Raw genomic sequence first — 15,519 nt, forward strand, 5'->3', positions numbered from 1 at the left:
CTTCTCAAGCTGCAGATGGCCAGCCATGTCCCCACAGCTCAGGGCTCAGGGCCGTCCAGCCACCACCATGGAGCTGAGGTTCCTGTGGCTTCCACACCAATCACAGCACAGTCCTGAGGTCACCTGGCTCCTGGGTGATGGTGGCCTCAAGGACACGCCCCCTCGGACACTTCACTCTGCGTGAATTTCCTTCTTCCCCGGCTGCTCCTGCTCAGTTTGTTTGTCCCCTTGAGTGCTGGCCCGAGCCAAGGGCGGTGGGAGAGGCAGACGGGCGCCTGGGGCTGACGCCAGGCCCTGGGCCCCCAACCTGGCCGCTGGCCCCGTGGGAAACAGCGGATGGCTTCAAACGGAGAAGCAACACACCTGTCACACGAACCGTTCAGAAGGATCATCTGGCTCCCGAGGGCAGCACGTGGGTGGTTCAGGGCGAGCCCCGTGGAAAGAAGGGCCGGTGGGAAGCTGAGTAGTTCTCGGCCGCGAGAACGATGTGGGGAAATCTGGGAGAGGTGCCCTCGGGAGCATGGCAGGAAGAGCCAGAGAACCCAGAAGAGAGTGGGTGTCCCAGCATCAAGAGGGGTGGAGGGGAGGGGGACAGAGGAGACTGACGTGTGGAAGAGCAGACCGGAGGGGACTTTTAACCACACGAAAGAGGCTGTGAGAATGACTTGGAGGAGGGACCAGAGGTTGGCATCATTCAGAGAATCCCGGGCAGCTGCAGAGAGCATGAACCCGGGAGACCAGCGCTGGGGGCCACTCAGGACACTGCTGCTGCCGCTGACCGAGAAAAGCTGAGAGTGGCCACCCCAGAGCAGCCAGGTCCTAGGGAAACGTAGGAGGTGGGCACTTCAGACCTGCAAATTGAAGAGGCACCACGTGGAACAGAAGGGCCAAGGACTTGTCTTAGGACAACCTTGGGGCTGGGTGGTGCCCTTTCCTGAAATGGAAAAAAATAAATAAAACGTGGCAGCTGAGGGCAGTTTAGGAGAGGAGTTGACTAACTTCATCTTCAAGCTCCAGAGAGGAAATATTCTAGAATCCACTCTGCTGTCCTAGCGCCAAATACGCCACAGACAATAGGTAAGAGAATGCGCGTGACTTTTCCAATGAACCTTTATTTACAAACGCAGAAGGCAGGTGGGATTTGGCCCCTGTTGCTGGTCCTTGAGTTAAGACAGGTTACATTGCAGGTGCCTGTTCTAGATTCAAGTGGAGAGCCTCCAGAAGCAGTCAGAGAAATGCATCTGAGCTTCAGAGAGAGGTTTAGGCTGCAGAAACTGTCCTGGGTGCATCCGCATATTGATGGCTCTCCAAGGTGTGCAGGAGATCCCGGGAGAGGAGAGAGCAGGAGGCCAAGGGTCAGGCTTTGAGGACAAGGAAGCCTTAAAGGGGTCTGGAGAGGGATCTTCTTGAGCAGGAGGAAGCACACCTAGAGAGTGGAGCCCCCGGGGGTCAAGTCAAGCACCTGTCTGGGTCACCCGCCACAGAGAGCCCCCATGGTGCAAGGGCCAATGTGCACCAGCTGCACCTAAACAAATGGCTGCTTCCTGGCACGAGGGGTCCGGTGCAGGAGAGGGACAAAATCCAGGTTAACATAGATCCTGGAGGGCTCTGGGCATTGGGGAGGTGCAGATCGCAAAGCTGTGGTCAACTCTAAGAGGACTGTGAAGGAAAATGGAATGAAGGGTGTTTTTGTTTTTGTTTTTTAAGTGAGAGGTTTGTTTAAACACTAGTAAGGAGAGAGAAACCTGTCAGGGCCCCAGGAAAGAGAGGCATGGGTGATAGATGTCTCGACCACTAACTGCCACGTTCCCTGGGCCTTGGATTTACTGCCACGTCCTAATCCATACAGTGGAAATAATATTAGGAGCCACCGCATCAGGCCGGCGTGAGACAAACGAGCTGCACAGCGATAAACTGCAATAAATATCAGCATCCTTCCCCATGGCTCCCCACGGGAGCACGTCTGAAGGGGAGGGAACCCCAGCTGAAGGATTCCCAGCTTCTCAGGCAGCCCTGGTGACCCGGGAGCATCATAAACTATTACTTTATCCTGCTCTTCTGTGAAGATCTAAATAAATGTTTCTTTGTTTTAAATCAGTGGAAAAGCAGGAAAATGAGGTCAGTCTACCCAGGGCTTAGTGGAAGCTCGAGAGGCAGGATTTTTATGAGAGTTCAATCCCCCTGGGTCTCTCCATCAGTGAGTGACTGCCCTGTGAGTGGCCTAAGGTCTCCCTGGCCCACATTTTCCACAGGGGAGAGGAACGAACCCTTTGTAGCCTAATTAATTTTTTAGGGGGTACTAGGATTGAACTTAGGGTTGTTTAAACCCTGACCAACATCCTCATCCTCCCACTTTTTAAAAAATTTAAGATAGGGTCTCGCTGAGTTGCTTAGAGCCTTGCTAATTTGCTGAGGCTGGCTTCAAACTTGTAATCCTCCTGCCTCAGCCTCCTGAGCCACTGGGATTACAGGCATGCGTCACTGTGCCTGGCTGCACCCTGAATTTTCATTGGGGGTTAGAGTGGGAAGGATCTACTGTGGTTTAATAGTATCCCCCACACCACTCCACCATATTCCTGTCTCCCCAGGATCTTTAGAATGTGAACTTACTTGGAAATAAGGGTTAACAGAAGTAAGTGAGGATCAAGGAAAGGTCATACTGCATCAGAACAGGTCCTAAATATGATGAATGTGTGCTCATAAGACCAGGAGAGGACCCACAGAGAGAGCCATCCAGTAGAGGAAGCCATGTGAAGACAGAGGTAGAGATTGGAGCAAAGTAGCCAAGGAAAGCCAAGGATTGCCAGGAGCTCTAGGGAGCCGGAGAAAGGAAGGAAGGACTCTTCCCCACAGCCTTGGGAGGGAACACGGCAGACACCTCAGTTACAGACTTCTGGCCTCCAGAAATGGGAGAGGATGAGTTTATCGTATAAGCCACCCAGTTAGAGGTAATTTTGTTACAGCAGCTGGAGAATACTCATACGTTCTATCTCCATGCTTAGTATAGGGCACCAAAGAAGGACATGGCGTCCTCTGATTCTGGTGACATTGGTTGGAGCCTCTTCAGCATCAGAATGTCAGGAAGAAGTGTGTGAGCAAAGCCTGGACTGAGGTAGAAACACATCTGAGACAGATTGGGAGGCCCAAGGTGGGAGGCCTGCAGGAGGGTCCATCAAACCAAAGACTGGAGGTCAACTCCAATGCTGCTGTGACTAGAAACCCGCAGATTTATTGTGAGTCCCAAATACTTTGAAAATGGTACCCATTCATGGTCCAAGAATGTTACTTCTAAGTGTCCCCTTAAGGAAAAACCCCAAATTCAGACGATTTGTCTCCTCAGGATATTTATCGTTACATCATTTTACAACATTGAAAAAGCTGGAAACAGTCTAAATGCCCAAGGGTGAGGAAATGGTGAGATAAATGACGGTATATCCACGAGATGGATTACTAAGCGGCCAGTATAAATATGTATGAAGAGCATTTAATGTTTACAAAGAGCTTTTAATGAAGCGGGGGATCCGTCGCCACATAATGACCTGTGGCAAAAACACTGGTTCTAAAATGGTAGAATACAGTGCCGAGCATGAGAAAAAAAGAAATATATAAAAAAGACAAGGAAACATGCCAAAATACTAGATGTCTCCATGGAGGGATCATGGATGCTTAAAACAAACAAACAAACAAACAAAAGAAGTCTTTATATTTTCTGTACTTTTAAAATGATTTACTATGTACATCAATCACTTCCATAATCAAGGGGAAAAAATTAAAGCATTTAAAAAGCGGTGTACGTGGTTTCCATTTTATTTTCTCTGATGGATGACGGAACATCAGCGAACCTTGAGTTACACTAACTACTAAGGCCGGTCACGACACACATACACGGACAGAGAGGTCACACGGGCTGTGCCTGGCTGGCTATAGCAAATGTACATCAAGTTGGACAGGTGGAATTGTTAGGCTGGTTCAAATACGCCACCAGAGGATGGGACACGGCTGGGTCACGCTGTCTCTCCCGCCTGTCAGCGTTCTTGATGGAGGTCTGGGTGTTGGGCTGGTGTGGTGACATCCCACTGGCACTCCTGCAGTGGCCCCCCCGGTGGGTAACGAGCGTCTGGGTCAACGTCTGTTCTGGGTCCCCTTCCGTCTGTCCTGGTCTTGGCCTTGGATTCCCCTCTTTCTTCCAAGCACTGGATCAGCTGCTGCCCAGACCTGTCCCCACTCAGCTCCATGCCCCTGGGCCACACATGGCAAGTAAAAGAAGAGCCAAGAGCACGGTGGACACCCTCCTGATGTGAACTGGGCCCGGACACAGGATGGGAGGAAGCAGGAGATGTGACCACAGCGTGGCACACAAGCTCAAGTCTTTAACAGACAGGCCATCGGCCTCCAAGAACGTGACACTGATGGTGCCTGAGAGATGCATGGGCTACGTGTAGGGCCCTCCAGTGGGGGGCACGGTCCCTGGGAGAGGACAGACGGGGGATGGGACCTGTGCCTATTTGGGGCAGGCCTGACAGCAGAGCTAGGAGGGTGGAAGGGGAGGTGTCCAATACGGTGCTAGATTGTTGAGAAGTCACAACTATACACACCTGGGGACCGATGCCCCTCTCCCAGATGATTTGCACAGTGGGTTAGATACAGCTAAATAGAAGTGGAGATAAACTTTTCTGAGGGAGGACCTTCCTGGTGGTTGGATAATTGGTGAGGCAGACTCCTGGGTTCGGCATGCTCTGGGGAGGGCCATGCGACGGTGAGGGACTCCCTATTGCTACACTCTGTACAGGGCGGCCAGCCCGCCTGCCGCGCCCATGGCCCCTGGCGGCAGTCACAGGTTTGCCTTCAACCCCTTCCGGAAGCCTTGGAGAGCTCTTAGGCCCCGGTGAAATGGGGGCTATGACGACAAGAGGGTGGGAGGGGGGTCCCCGTGGCCCTGGGGCACCCTGTGTGCGGGCTACATGATGTTGCACTGGGTGGCCCCGCAGCAATCCTTGATGAGTGCCAGCCCAGTCTTGGCCACCGTGGGCTTGCTAGGTGGGGGCTCTGCTTTCTTCTCTGCCCGGGAGCCTGCAACAAAGTAGAAGCACAGAGGGAGAGAGTGAGAGGTGAGGCAAGGAGAGCCCTGAGCACCGGCAGCCCCAGCCCACCCCAAGCCCAGGCCAGGCCTTGCTCAGGTGATATGGAGAGCTGCTGTGCATTATATATGGGCCAGTGTCTGGTCCCACTTCCCTCTGGGCCCACTGGCTTCCAGCTCTCAGCTTCCAACCACAGCCCTCTCCTAGCCACCATTGTAAATGCCAAGCCTCACCCATGACCTGGCATTCAATCTGAGGGGTCACATCTTTCAAATCTGGAAAATGATCCTATATTTTCAGATACCCACCCCCACGTTGGCTGCTTCCTCTCCTTCTGGATTGCCTACTAGATAGAATCGGACCTTCTCATTCTATCCTCTCTGATTCATGGCCTCTCATATTTTACAACTTTTTCTGTTTATGCTGGGTAATTTCCTCAGGTCTGCTTTCCAGTTTATGAGCTGTACCTTCAACTGTGTCTCTATATTTAATCCATTGAGTTTTTATTTTGACAATTTTTTTTAAAGGGTAATTTTTTGAAAATCGATCAATTCTTTTTTCATAGCATCCTGCTTTTTAGCTTTGGTTTCATTCCTTATCTCTAATCATTTAAATGTATGTATTGTCTCTTTAAAATAGTTGTTACATCTGGTTCTTGGGAGAGCATTCTCTTTGTTGCATCCACTGATTTTCCTCACAGTGGTAGAGTTTTATTTTATTTTATTTTGTGTGTGTATTTGTGTGTGTGTGTGTGTGTGTGTGTGTGTGTTTTGTTCTGGAGATTGACCCCAGAGCAGTTAGCCATTGACTCATATCTCACCTTTCTTTATTTTTTCATTTTGAGATCAGGTCTTTCTAAGTTACATAGGGCCTCACTAAATTGCTGAGGCTGACTTTGAACTTGTGATCCTCCAGCCTCAGCCTCCCAAACCCCTGGGATTACAGGCGTGCACCACCACACCCAGCTTCACGGTGGTACAATTCATGTTGGGTTTTGATATTTACTGAGAGCTCCTCTTGGTGGGAGTCGTTTTTCTCCAGGGTAGTGCTGTGTGTCAGGGGATGCAGAAGACTCACTGATCAGTTCTGCATTTGCTCTTGCTAGGGCCCCAGAGATTTCACTGGTTTTCAATTCGCTTTTATTTTTCAATCTGGGATTTCAGCACCAGATGAGTATTGTGGGCCCACACTTCACCCCTTGCTTATGGTGTGGGCTGGGTATTTTGATTTCTTACTGAGACCATTTCTTTGTTCTATCCCTAACCTCACACAGAAGGAAGGTTTTCTTGCTCCTTCTCCATATTGTTGAGTGGAGTTTTTCTATTTTGCCTTTTTTAGAAGAGTCCGTCCCTCGAGGATGCTGGCTTCAGGCAGGGATCACGTACCTTGTGGTCTTAGGAATCAATAGAAGAGAAGACAGATTCCCTCCCTTCCTCTACCTTTTTTTCTTATGGTGCTTGGAATTGAACCCACTGAGCTCTTTTCATTTTTATTTTTTTGAGACGGGGTCTTGCTAAGTCACCCAGGCTGGCCTCCAACTTGTGATCCTCCTGCCTCAGCTTCCCAAGTAGCTGAGATTATAGGTGTGAGCCACCACAGCCAGGAGGTAACAGATGTTCTCCCAGGAGGTAACAGATGGCAAAGTAAACTGGGTTTGTGTCTGTAAACATGGTGCAGCTTTTGGTTTTTGTATTCCCAACATGATTCCAGCCCTGACCCTGGTAACAGCTCCTGTCTCTGTGGCTGCTGGAGGGGGAGGGCACGTGACACAGACCTGGCCAATCAGGGTACCCCAACCTCTCCATAACAGTCATGGGTCTCAGAGATGGGAACCGAATCTAAGGGAGACCAGAGTCTTCCCCTGAGATTTGTGTATTAAAATACCAGGAGAACAGACCTGGCATCGCCTCGGAGCTGCCAACCCATGGTTCTGGGATTCTGACCCATGGAGAAGGGGTGTGTACTAGGGGGACATGAAGTTAGCATGCCAAGAAGGGCAGAGATGAGAAATGGAAGGAGAGTGGGGGGATGCTGACAGTGTCCTCTCTCTGACACCCTGTTTCTTGTCACTCTTCCTCCAACAAGTCCTCTTTTTTGCTTAGACCAGATCGAGCTGAGCATCGTTTCTTATACTGAAGGAGGCCCTTGAATTCAGCAGTGGGACGCCTCTGAGAAACACAGAGCCAACAAAGAAAGAGAAGACAGCTCCTCGACAGGAGGAGCCAGCATCACTTTAATTTCCTGGTGGACACTGGTTCCCCCAAATTGAGGGTCCACCTTGCGGCATTTCCCAGACTTATTTCACAAAAACCCTTTTGCTCTAGGTCTTTCGTTAAGGCTCGTATTCTGAGAAGTGCTTCTGGCCCTCCGGAGATCCCAGCCCTGACAGGGGCCAGAGTTCCCGGGGCCTCACCAAACCATGTGACCAGGGAAGGACCACTGCTGGGGTAGAATGTGGGCCTGGGGAATTGGATTGCAAGAAAGCTTTTTTGCTGTGCCCTCTGGTCCCAGATCTCTCTGAAATATCCTTCCCTCTCTCTGGTGGGGGAAGAGGAGGAATGGTGAATGCACTCACTGGCTGGAGATTTGGCTACTTTGTCTAGAGGTTTTAACTTGATTCTCAGGAAATCGGCCATTTCCTTGTCTTCTTCTTGCTCCCTGGGAAGGCAGATGTGCAAAAGAGAGAACAGAGTGAGCGAGGAAACATCTAGGCGCCAAGGGAAGGGGGCGTGAGGTGCTAAACGCGTGGGGCCGGGGGTAGGGCTTTGTGGACGGTACCCACGTGTTGTGTGCTCTGTGTGTGGCGCGTTGAACTGCTCTGAACCAGAGACGTGTGGACAGTGGGTGAATACAGATGCAGAGCTAGGGGTGAGAGCCCAGAGCAGAGATGGACACGACCGGACCCAGCTACCCGGCTGGGGGTTCAGTGAGCTGGGCAACATCTCTCCTGACCCTGTACCTTCAAGCCACCCCTGTCACCTGTGCTCCCACAGGTGTGTGGCAGGTCTTAGAGAAAGTCACCTCAGCTCATCAAGGTCACCAGGAATAAAGTTGATGGTCCCAGCCCAGCTGAGCAAGGCAAGGCCTATCCTAGGGGCCTTATAGAGAGACCTCAGGGGACACAGAATAAAGAGTTGCCCTCCTCAAAGAGAGAGACTCCAAAGGCTTTGTTTGGAGACAAAAAATTTTTAAGAATCAACATTCTCAGCGTTTTCTATGCCCAGACTCCTCAGGAACCTTCCAGACCCCTGGGCCTGTGGTCATCCGGGTCAAACTGGCCAGTAGGAATGGGTATAAAAGGGCCTTGGAGCCACTGAGGAGAAGGGACGGAAACAAGGCAATATAGGGGCAGAGTTTCTGTGGATACTGACAGGAGAAGTTTCTAGAAGTTGCCTTGATGAGTTGGGAAACTATGTAGGGAGCTCTGTCATTTGTTATGTGATGTCATCTCCCCGCCCCAGGGCACCTCCCGAAATGACGTTCACCTAAGACACACAGGACTTTGCAAGACTTTGGGGGGCTGGCTTGGAGTTCTATTCAGTGGGAAGCGGGTCCTCAGGCCCGAAGCCTGGGATTCATTTGGGGTCAGTGACTGGGGAGCCTGGTGGAGGCCGTGTGGGTGTTGGGCAAGGCAGGGCCTCTCGGGAGCAGAGCGTGGGTTTTGAGGGGAAGGACGAGGCTGGGGTCTGGTGGCCGCAGGCTTGAGGACGTGTCCCCACTCACCTTAGCCGCTCCACCTCCGCGTCGTCCACGAGGAAGTCTCTCTTCTGCACGAGTCTATGGATCTTCTGGATTAGCTCATCCTCTCTCTGCTTCTGCAGCTTGGTTTTTTCTTCTTCTGGGAAGAACAAAGCATCAGTAAAGAAACAGCTGAGGACAACCCCTCGAAGCACTTGAGTCCGAGGGGCTGGGTCAGGGTCCTGGCTCTGCCAGTTCACTCGCTGTGTGAACCTGAAGAAGCAACGTGGCCTCTTCAAGTCTCGGTTTCCTCATCTGTAAAATACACACAGAATCAGGCTCAAAAAGGCAGCAGATATCAGTGTGTGACTTGGAGAGCACTCAGAACATGGTGGTGACCCTGCAAGGGGGATCTGCAGAAGACAGAGGGGGACAAAGCGCTGGCCGGGGTTTGGGTGGGGGGCTGTTCAGGAGGGACCTGCTGTGTGGTGTGGGTGAACCAGTTTCTCAGGGGAAAAAAAAAAGATTGTCCATGCTGATAACATTAGCCTGTCCCAAAGACCCAGGGCCAGGAGGACAAGGAAAGACGGGCTGAAGGTCAAAACAGAAGGAAGCTCAGAGGCAAAAATCCTAAACCCACTTCCAGCTCTTTCTGCTCAAATCCGTTCAGAATGAAAAAAAAAAAAATGCAGGCAGCTTGTCCATCTGCCCACTTAGGGGCACTGATGGCCTTCAGATCTGGAAGCAGAACTGGAGGTGAGAATAGAGTCATCCTTTGGAATCTATGCAGGGTTGGTATCAGTTACCCCCCTGCAGATACCAAAACCCAAGGATGCACAGGTCCTTTGTATGCAATGGCACCCTCTGCACACCCTCCCGTAGACTTTAAGCCATCTCTAGGTCACTTATGATGCCTGATCCAATGTCAGTGCTATGGAAATAGTTTTGTTACACTATTGTTTAGGAAATAACACCAAGAAAGAAGGTCTGTATAATGTTCAGTACAGAGACAATGTTTCCCCCCGCCCCCGCCCCCTGCAGTTTTAAAAATCTATGGTTGGTTGAATCCATGGATCTGGAACCCACAGATCCATACGTCTGAATGGTTGGTTTGTCTCATTAACCAAAAGGCCACCAGCTCATGAAGAAGCGCAGTGGAATTTTGAGCAGTCCCCAGTTCCTGATGACCAGGGCATTGCTCTGACCAAGGTGGGGCTTGTGAGTCTGATTCCCCAAATCACTTCTCAGCACCACAACGTCCTCCCTGCTACCTCTAAGCCAGGGCCAGTGGCTTCCCTCTCCCAGAAGTCATAGCATCTAAAAATGTCTCCAGACCTTGTCAAACATCCATTGGGGAGCAAACCCTCCCCCCAGCTGAGAACCACTTCCAACAACCCTGTGAAGGTGACACTATTTTCACGTCCACTGCCACACCTCAGCATGCCCCGCTCTCAGGACGCAGGGGTGGCAGCGGAGGTGGTGTGAGACTTTGGACCTGGGCTGTTGTCCAATCAGACTTCCTCGACTATCAACACACTGGCAAATTATTTTCTGACCTTGGCTCAAAAAAAGCATGATTTTATTGGCTGTTTACTCTCCACTGAATACTTTATGGTCACTGTGTTGCTAGGAACATTCATTTTTCTTCTCCTAAATGCAGCTACATCCATCTAGCAACCTGTCAATGGCCCAGGGAATCAGAGAAAGACACCCAGCAAGGAGGATGGAGGGGAAGGGGGTCGGGGGAGGAGGCCTGGGAAAGCAGGAGAGGAGGAGGCTCCAGATTTCTGCACAGAAGTCACAGGAAGAAGCAGTTTGCAGGGGAAATCAGTGGGGCTGGGGTAGGGCCCGGGGCTCTGTGGCTCTTGAGCCCTGGACCTGGTTTGAGTTGTGTTCTCAGCGGGGACATGGGTGGCGTGTCACTCCAGCAGGATGCATTTTCCAGTGGGCCTATGGCATCCAGGTCCCGGGCTGCAGGCTCCCTGGCCTCTGCCCGTGGGATGTCACCACCAATCCTGTCTACACTTTTGATATTTGGCTCATCATGAATTTTCCTTGGCATGCATTTAAAATATTTATCATGCCTGCTGAGTTTGGGGAGCTCCTTTGAAGTATCTTGTTCTCCTTGCCCTCCATCTGGCCCTGGTCACCAGCTGCCCCAGTCACTGTCAACCAAAAAGTGCCATATCCATGCCCGCTCTGGAGGCCACCACAGCCCCCGGTAGCCTTGGTGGACTCCATGGTCACACACTCATGCCTCCTTGGCCTTGGTGGGATCCCATGTGTCCTGCTGAGCTAACAATGGGCCCTGGGAGGACACGGTCACCCAAATGCATCTCCAAGGAGGTGGAAATTGGAACCCAGAAGCCCCGAGAGTCGGGTGGTTACATAGGGAGGTCAGGAAAGGGAGGTGGAGGGGCCTTGCCTGGCTCGGGTGCTACAGGGGGAAAACAGGATTTGTACCCAAAATTGAATTTTGTACCCAAAATGGGAGTTGGTGGCCAAGAACATTCCACTGGCTTCCGGGTTTCAGGCCCTTGTGAGGCTGGAGTTAGTAGTATATGCCCCCACCCCCATGGATAAGTTCATGTCTACTCTAATGGGAAATAGGTCCTGTCAAATATTCATATCCACCCTATGCAGAAATAGCCTATTTCCAAAGTAATTTGAAAATCACTTGGCAGATGGGATTAGTGAAGCTAAAATTAAGTTATACTCATTAGAGTGGACTCTCTGTCGTCTAGTGACCAGTGTCCTCGGGAAGAGCAGACATCAGAGGCAGGCTGGGATGATGCAGCTGTGAGCCAAGGACTGAGAGGGACCATCAGATGGTGGAAGAGACGGAGACTCTCCTCTAAAGCCTCTGGAGAGAGCGCGGCCTGTCGGCACCTGGATATCAGACTTCTGGCCTCCAGAAGTCTAAGAAAATTCACCTCTGGTTGTTGTAAGTCACCAGAGTAGTGGGGATTTGTTCTGGGAACCACACAAAATAAATTCAGCGTGTGAGGGCTCCAGGAGACGTCCTCGTCCTCGTAGTGACTGAGGGCTTTGTGTTCACATAACCCCAGATGGGTCTCTGCACCTTTCCACCAAATTCCACCTGGAAGAGCTAGAAGAGTGGCTGTCACCCCTGGCTGGTCATCACGATCATGTGGAAGGTAACCCCACTACCCCCTAGTCCTTGGGGTTGAACCCAGGGGTGCTCCGCCACTGAGCCACATCCCCAGCCCTTTTCATTTTATTTCAAGATGGGGTCTCACGAGGTTACTCAGGCTGGCTTAGAAACTTGTGACCCTCCTGCCTCAGCCTCCCCAGCCACCAGGATTACTGGCATGTGCCCCCTTGCCTGACTAGAAAGCTTTTCAAAATTACCAGGTCCCGCACCTGACCAAATGAATCAGAATTTCTAGTGGTGACTGGACTATAGTATTTTTTTTCCCATTTATTTATGGTTTAATTTTAATGCTTAACTGGTTTTGGTGATTTTTATTGGGATATAATTCACACACCATGGAGTTGGCCCCTTTCAATTAGGACAGTGGGCTCAGTGGTTTATCCCGAGAGCCCCACACATGCTAGGCAAGTGCTCTACCCCTGAGCCACAACCCCATCCCATAACCACTATCTTCTACTTGTTCCCAAGCAGAATAATGATGATAGTAATTGCTAATATTTATTGGACGGTTTGGGCCACATATCAAGCTAAACGTTTGGTCTGCAACGTACCTTTGTCACGGTGACATTTACAGTTAGTGAATCAGGTACTGTTACTGTTGTTATATTCTATTTTCAGAGAGACACTGAGTCTCAGAGAGGTGACTTTCCCAGGGTCCAAACGTGGCCAGGCCTGGCCGACTTGAACTTGTACTTGGACCCCGTGTTCAGGGTGCTTCACTGCAAGAGTGAAGCCAAGGCTTGGAGGAGAGATGAACTCGTCTCCCAGACCTCGGGGTGCAGATGGAGCCGCCCGGGGGGCCCCCAAGCAGCTGCTAGCAGGGAGTGAGGCCGCGCGTGGTTACCTGGGATGGCGACCAAGTTCTGCAGCTCCTGCTTGAGGTCCATGATGTCCTTGCAGAGCTGAATGTCATCCATCCTGGGGAAACAAGGCCACATCAACAGAACATGCCCCCAGCATCACCCTGCTTGAGCACAGAGGGCCTGTGGGAGGGGGCCCTCCCGCACAGCCCGTGGGTGCTTGGTGGTCACTTTGGGTGTCGACTTGACTGGATTGAGGATGCCTCAGGGGCTGGTGAAGCAGTTTCTGGATGAGTCCAGGAGGGCTCTCCAGAGGAGCCTGGCCTGTCCGTCCCTGGACTGTGTGGCAGGAACCAGCCTCAGTGTGGCTGGGAGCCCGGATGGAGAAGGCAAGGAGAAGGTCCTGGGGGGGGGGTGTTCTCCCTGCTTTTCTTTCTCCCTCCCTCCTCTTGGTTCTGTCTCTCTGGAGAACCCAGACTGATACACACGGCCATGGTAGAAGTTGGCCCTCACGAGGAGCCTTCCAACCACTGCCCGTTATCCCACCGCTCAGCAACGATCTGTCCCTGTGAATGACGCCGGGATCCTGTGCTTTTGGTCTCCTTGTGCCTGTTGTGCTGTTGGGCAGGAGCTCCTCTGTTGCAGGCTCAGGTGGGTTTTTTTTTTTATACTTTTATTTTTTTTTCTGTTGATTTACGTTCAGCAATTCTAAGCAGGCCAGGTGTGGTGGTGCAGGCCTGTAATCCCAGCAACTCGGGAGGCTGAGGCAGGAGGATCACAAGTTCAAGGCCAGTGAGAGCAACTTATCAAGAAACCTATCTAATAATAATAATAATAATAATAATAATAATAATAATAATAATGGGCTGGGGGTATAGCTCAGTGATAAAGGGCCCCTAGATTCAATCCCTCATACCAAAGGGGAAAAAAAAAACTTGAGCATTACAAAAATTCACAGCACAGAGAAAATCTCGCTAATCCTTTAGCGAAAGTATTGCTAACAGTTTGATGTATATCTCCTGTGATTTTTTTTTCTCTTTTTTTTTGGCGGGGGGGGGGGCGGACCATGGATTGAACTCAGGGGCACTCTACCACTGAGCCACATCCGGGTCTCCCTGAGTTGCTTAGCGCCTCGCTTTTGCTGAGGCTGGCTTTGAACCCGCGATCCTCCTACCTCAGCCTCCCAAGCCACTGCGATTACAGGCATGCGCCACTGCACCCAGCTCTCCTAATTTTTAAAATGCTTATGCTGCCATATGTGACACCATTATTATTATACAAAAATATTTTGGCAATCTGCTTTTTTGGCTTTTTCTTTCTTTTTTTTTACTTAATAATATATCTGGGCATTTTCCCTGTCAGTTCATGCAAATATATTCATTTTTAATGAATGCAGTATATTCTATTATGTTGATATACAGTGATTTATTTAACTAGTTTTGTATGCATAGACTTCTGGGTATTTATCTGATACATCTCAATGATAAACTCTCAGAAATGCAATTGCTTAGTCAAGTGACATGAACACTTATATTTTAATAGAATATTCCAAATTGTGCCCCAGGGACATTGTACATATTCCCACCGAAGGTGTGTTGGGGAAGGGTGCTCACTCCTATAATCTCAGTAATTGGGTTACAGTCACAGTTTTTCCTTATGCATGATAGTTTGTTGTGTATGCTATAAAAGTCAGCTTGTCTTACTATAAATAATATTGTAATGGCTGCCTGGAACTTCACCATGTCAATTCACAAGGGCTGTGTTCACTACATCCATATCTGATTACAGGGTGGGTTTTCAGGTGGCTTGTGCTATTTCAGGATAAATGTTAGTTAGTGTGAAGATTTTTCTTCTCATTGGCTTATTTGGGGAGGGGATGCTTAGAGTCTCAGAAGTGGAACCATTAAGTACAAATGGCTTGATTAGGTCTGTGGCAGTTGAGATCTATTTTCTAACCGCTTCCCTAAGGGTGTATATGTGGACATCCCCTCTGCACATCTTTAATGAGCATCTTCTGACATTGTCCTGGGCTTGGGGATACATCAGCAAGCACAAACAAGACCCTCATAAAGCTGCCCCTTAGGCAGCTGAGATAGAAGGGACACCCAGATAGTCAATCCCTCAGTCTCCATGGAGGATTCCCTCTAGGATCCCCGAAATCCCGGGATGCTCAAATCCTGTACATAAAATGGCTTAGTATTTGTCTAGACCCTTCCCACATTCTCCTCTAGACTTTAAATCATCTCTTGATTACTTTTAATACCTAACGCAACAAATGCTATGCACCCAGTTAGAGATGGACACAATGTTTTTATTTGACTTTATGTGGTGCTGAGGATCGAACCCAGGGCCTCACGCATGCCCCGCGAGTGCTCTACCACTGAGCCACAGCCCCAGCCCGAGAGGGATTGTTAAGAATGTTATTTTAGTGATGTGGAAACAGGTCAAGAGACTCAGCTGGTCCCTCCTGTTAGAGGGAACGGGGCCAGGACTAGAGATGGACTTCAGAGTCCAGCCTGAGTTGGCTGATCTGTCTGCAGCGTCTTCAAAAGAGCTCCACCTGCTGGCTCTTTTCCATAGTGCAGTCCACCGCCAGCATCCAGGGCCCTGCCCTTTGAGGGTCAGGAAGTGCCCATGGTCTTCCAATCCGTCTTTCAGGACCAGAGCCAGGGTGTCCTGCTGCAGCTCACATCTCGGCTGCCATCGGCACCCCAGACATTTTTCCAGCCCCGCCCCAGAATGTCTCACAGGTGGCAGGCGCCCCAGGTGAGTGAGCTCGGGCTTGCCA

General features: G+C 50.5%; 1 protein-coding gene across 2 annotated transcripts in view; it reads right to left on the reverse strand.

The window, feature by feature from the left end:
• Positions 1-3,686: 3,686 nt before the first annotated feature.
• Bmerb1 (bMERB domain containing 1) overlaps positions 3,687-15,519 on the reverse strand; it is a 91,005-nt gene continuing 79,172 nt past the window's right edge. The window contains exons 3-6 of one of the 2 annotated variants that reach the window (XM_046439684.2): positions 12,776-12,849; positions 8,802-8,913; positions 7,654-7,736; positions 3,687-5,070 (exon numbers count right to left, since the gene is read on the reverse strand). In XM_046439684.2, coding sequence (XP_046295640.1) covers positions 4,958-5,070; positions 7,654-7,736; positions 8,802-8,913; positions 12,776-12,849 — 382 coding nt within the window. In that variant the 3' untranslated portion in view covers positions 3,687-4,957. Of the gene's footprint in view, positions 5,071-7,653; positions 7,737-8,801; positions 8,917-12,775; positions 12,850-15,519 lie in introns of both variants that reach the window. The other variant, XM_046439600.2, reaches the window with a different exon arrangement.

This window comes from Marmota monax, unplaced genomic scaffold (genome assembly GCF_021218885.2).
Source record: "Marmota monax isolate L192 unplaced genomic scaffold, Marmota_monax_Labrador192_F-V1.1 WCK01_AAM20220418_F8-fsc00035, whole genome shotgun sequence".
Taxonomy (NCBI): domain Eukaryota; kingdom Metazoa; phylum Chordata; class Mammalia; order Rodentia; family Sciuridae; genus Marmota; species Marmota monax.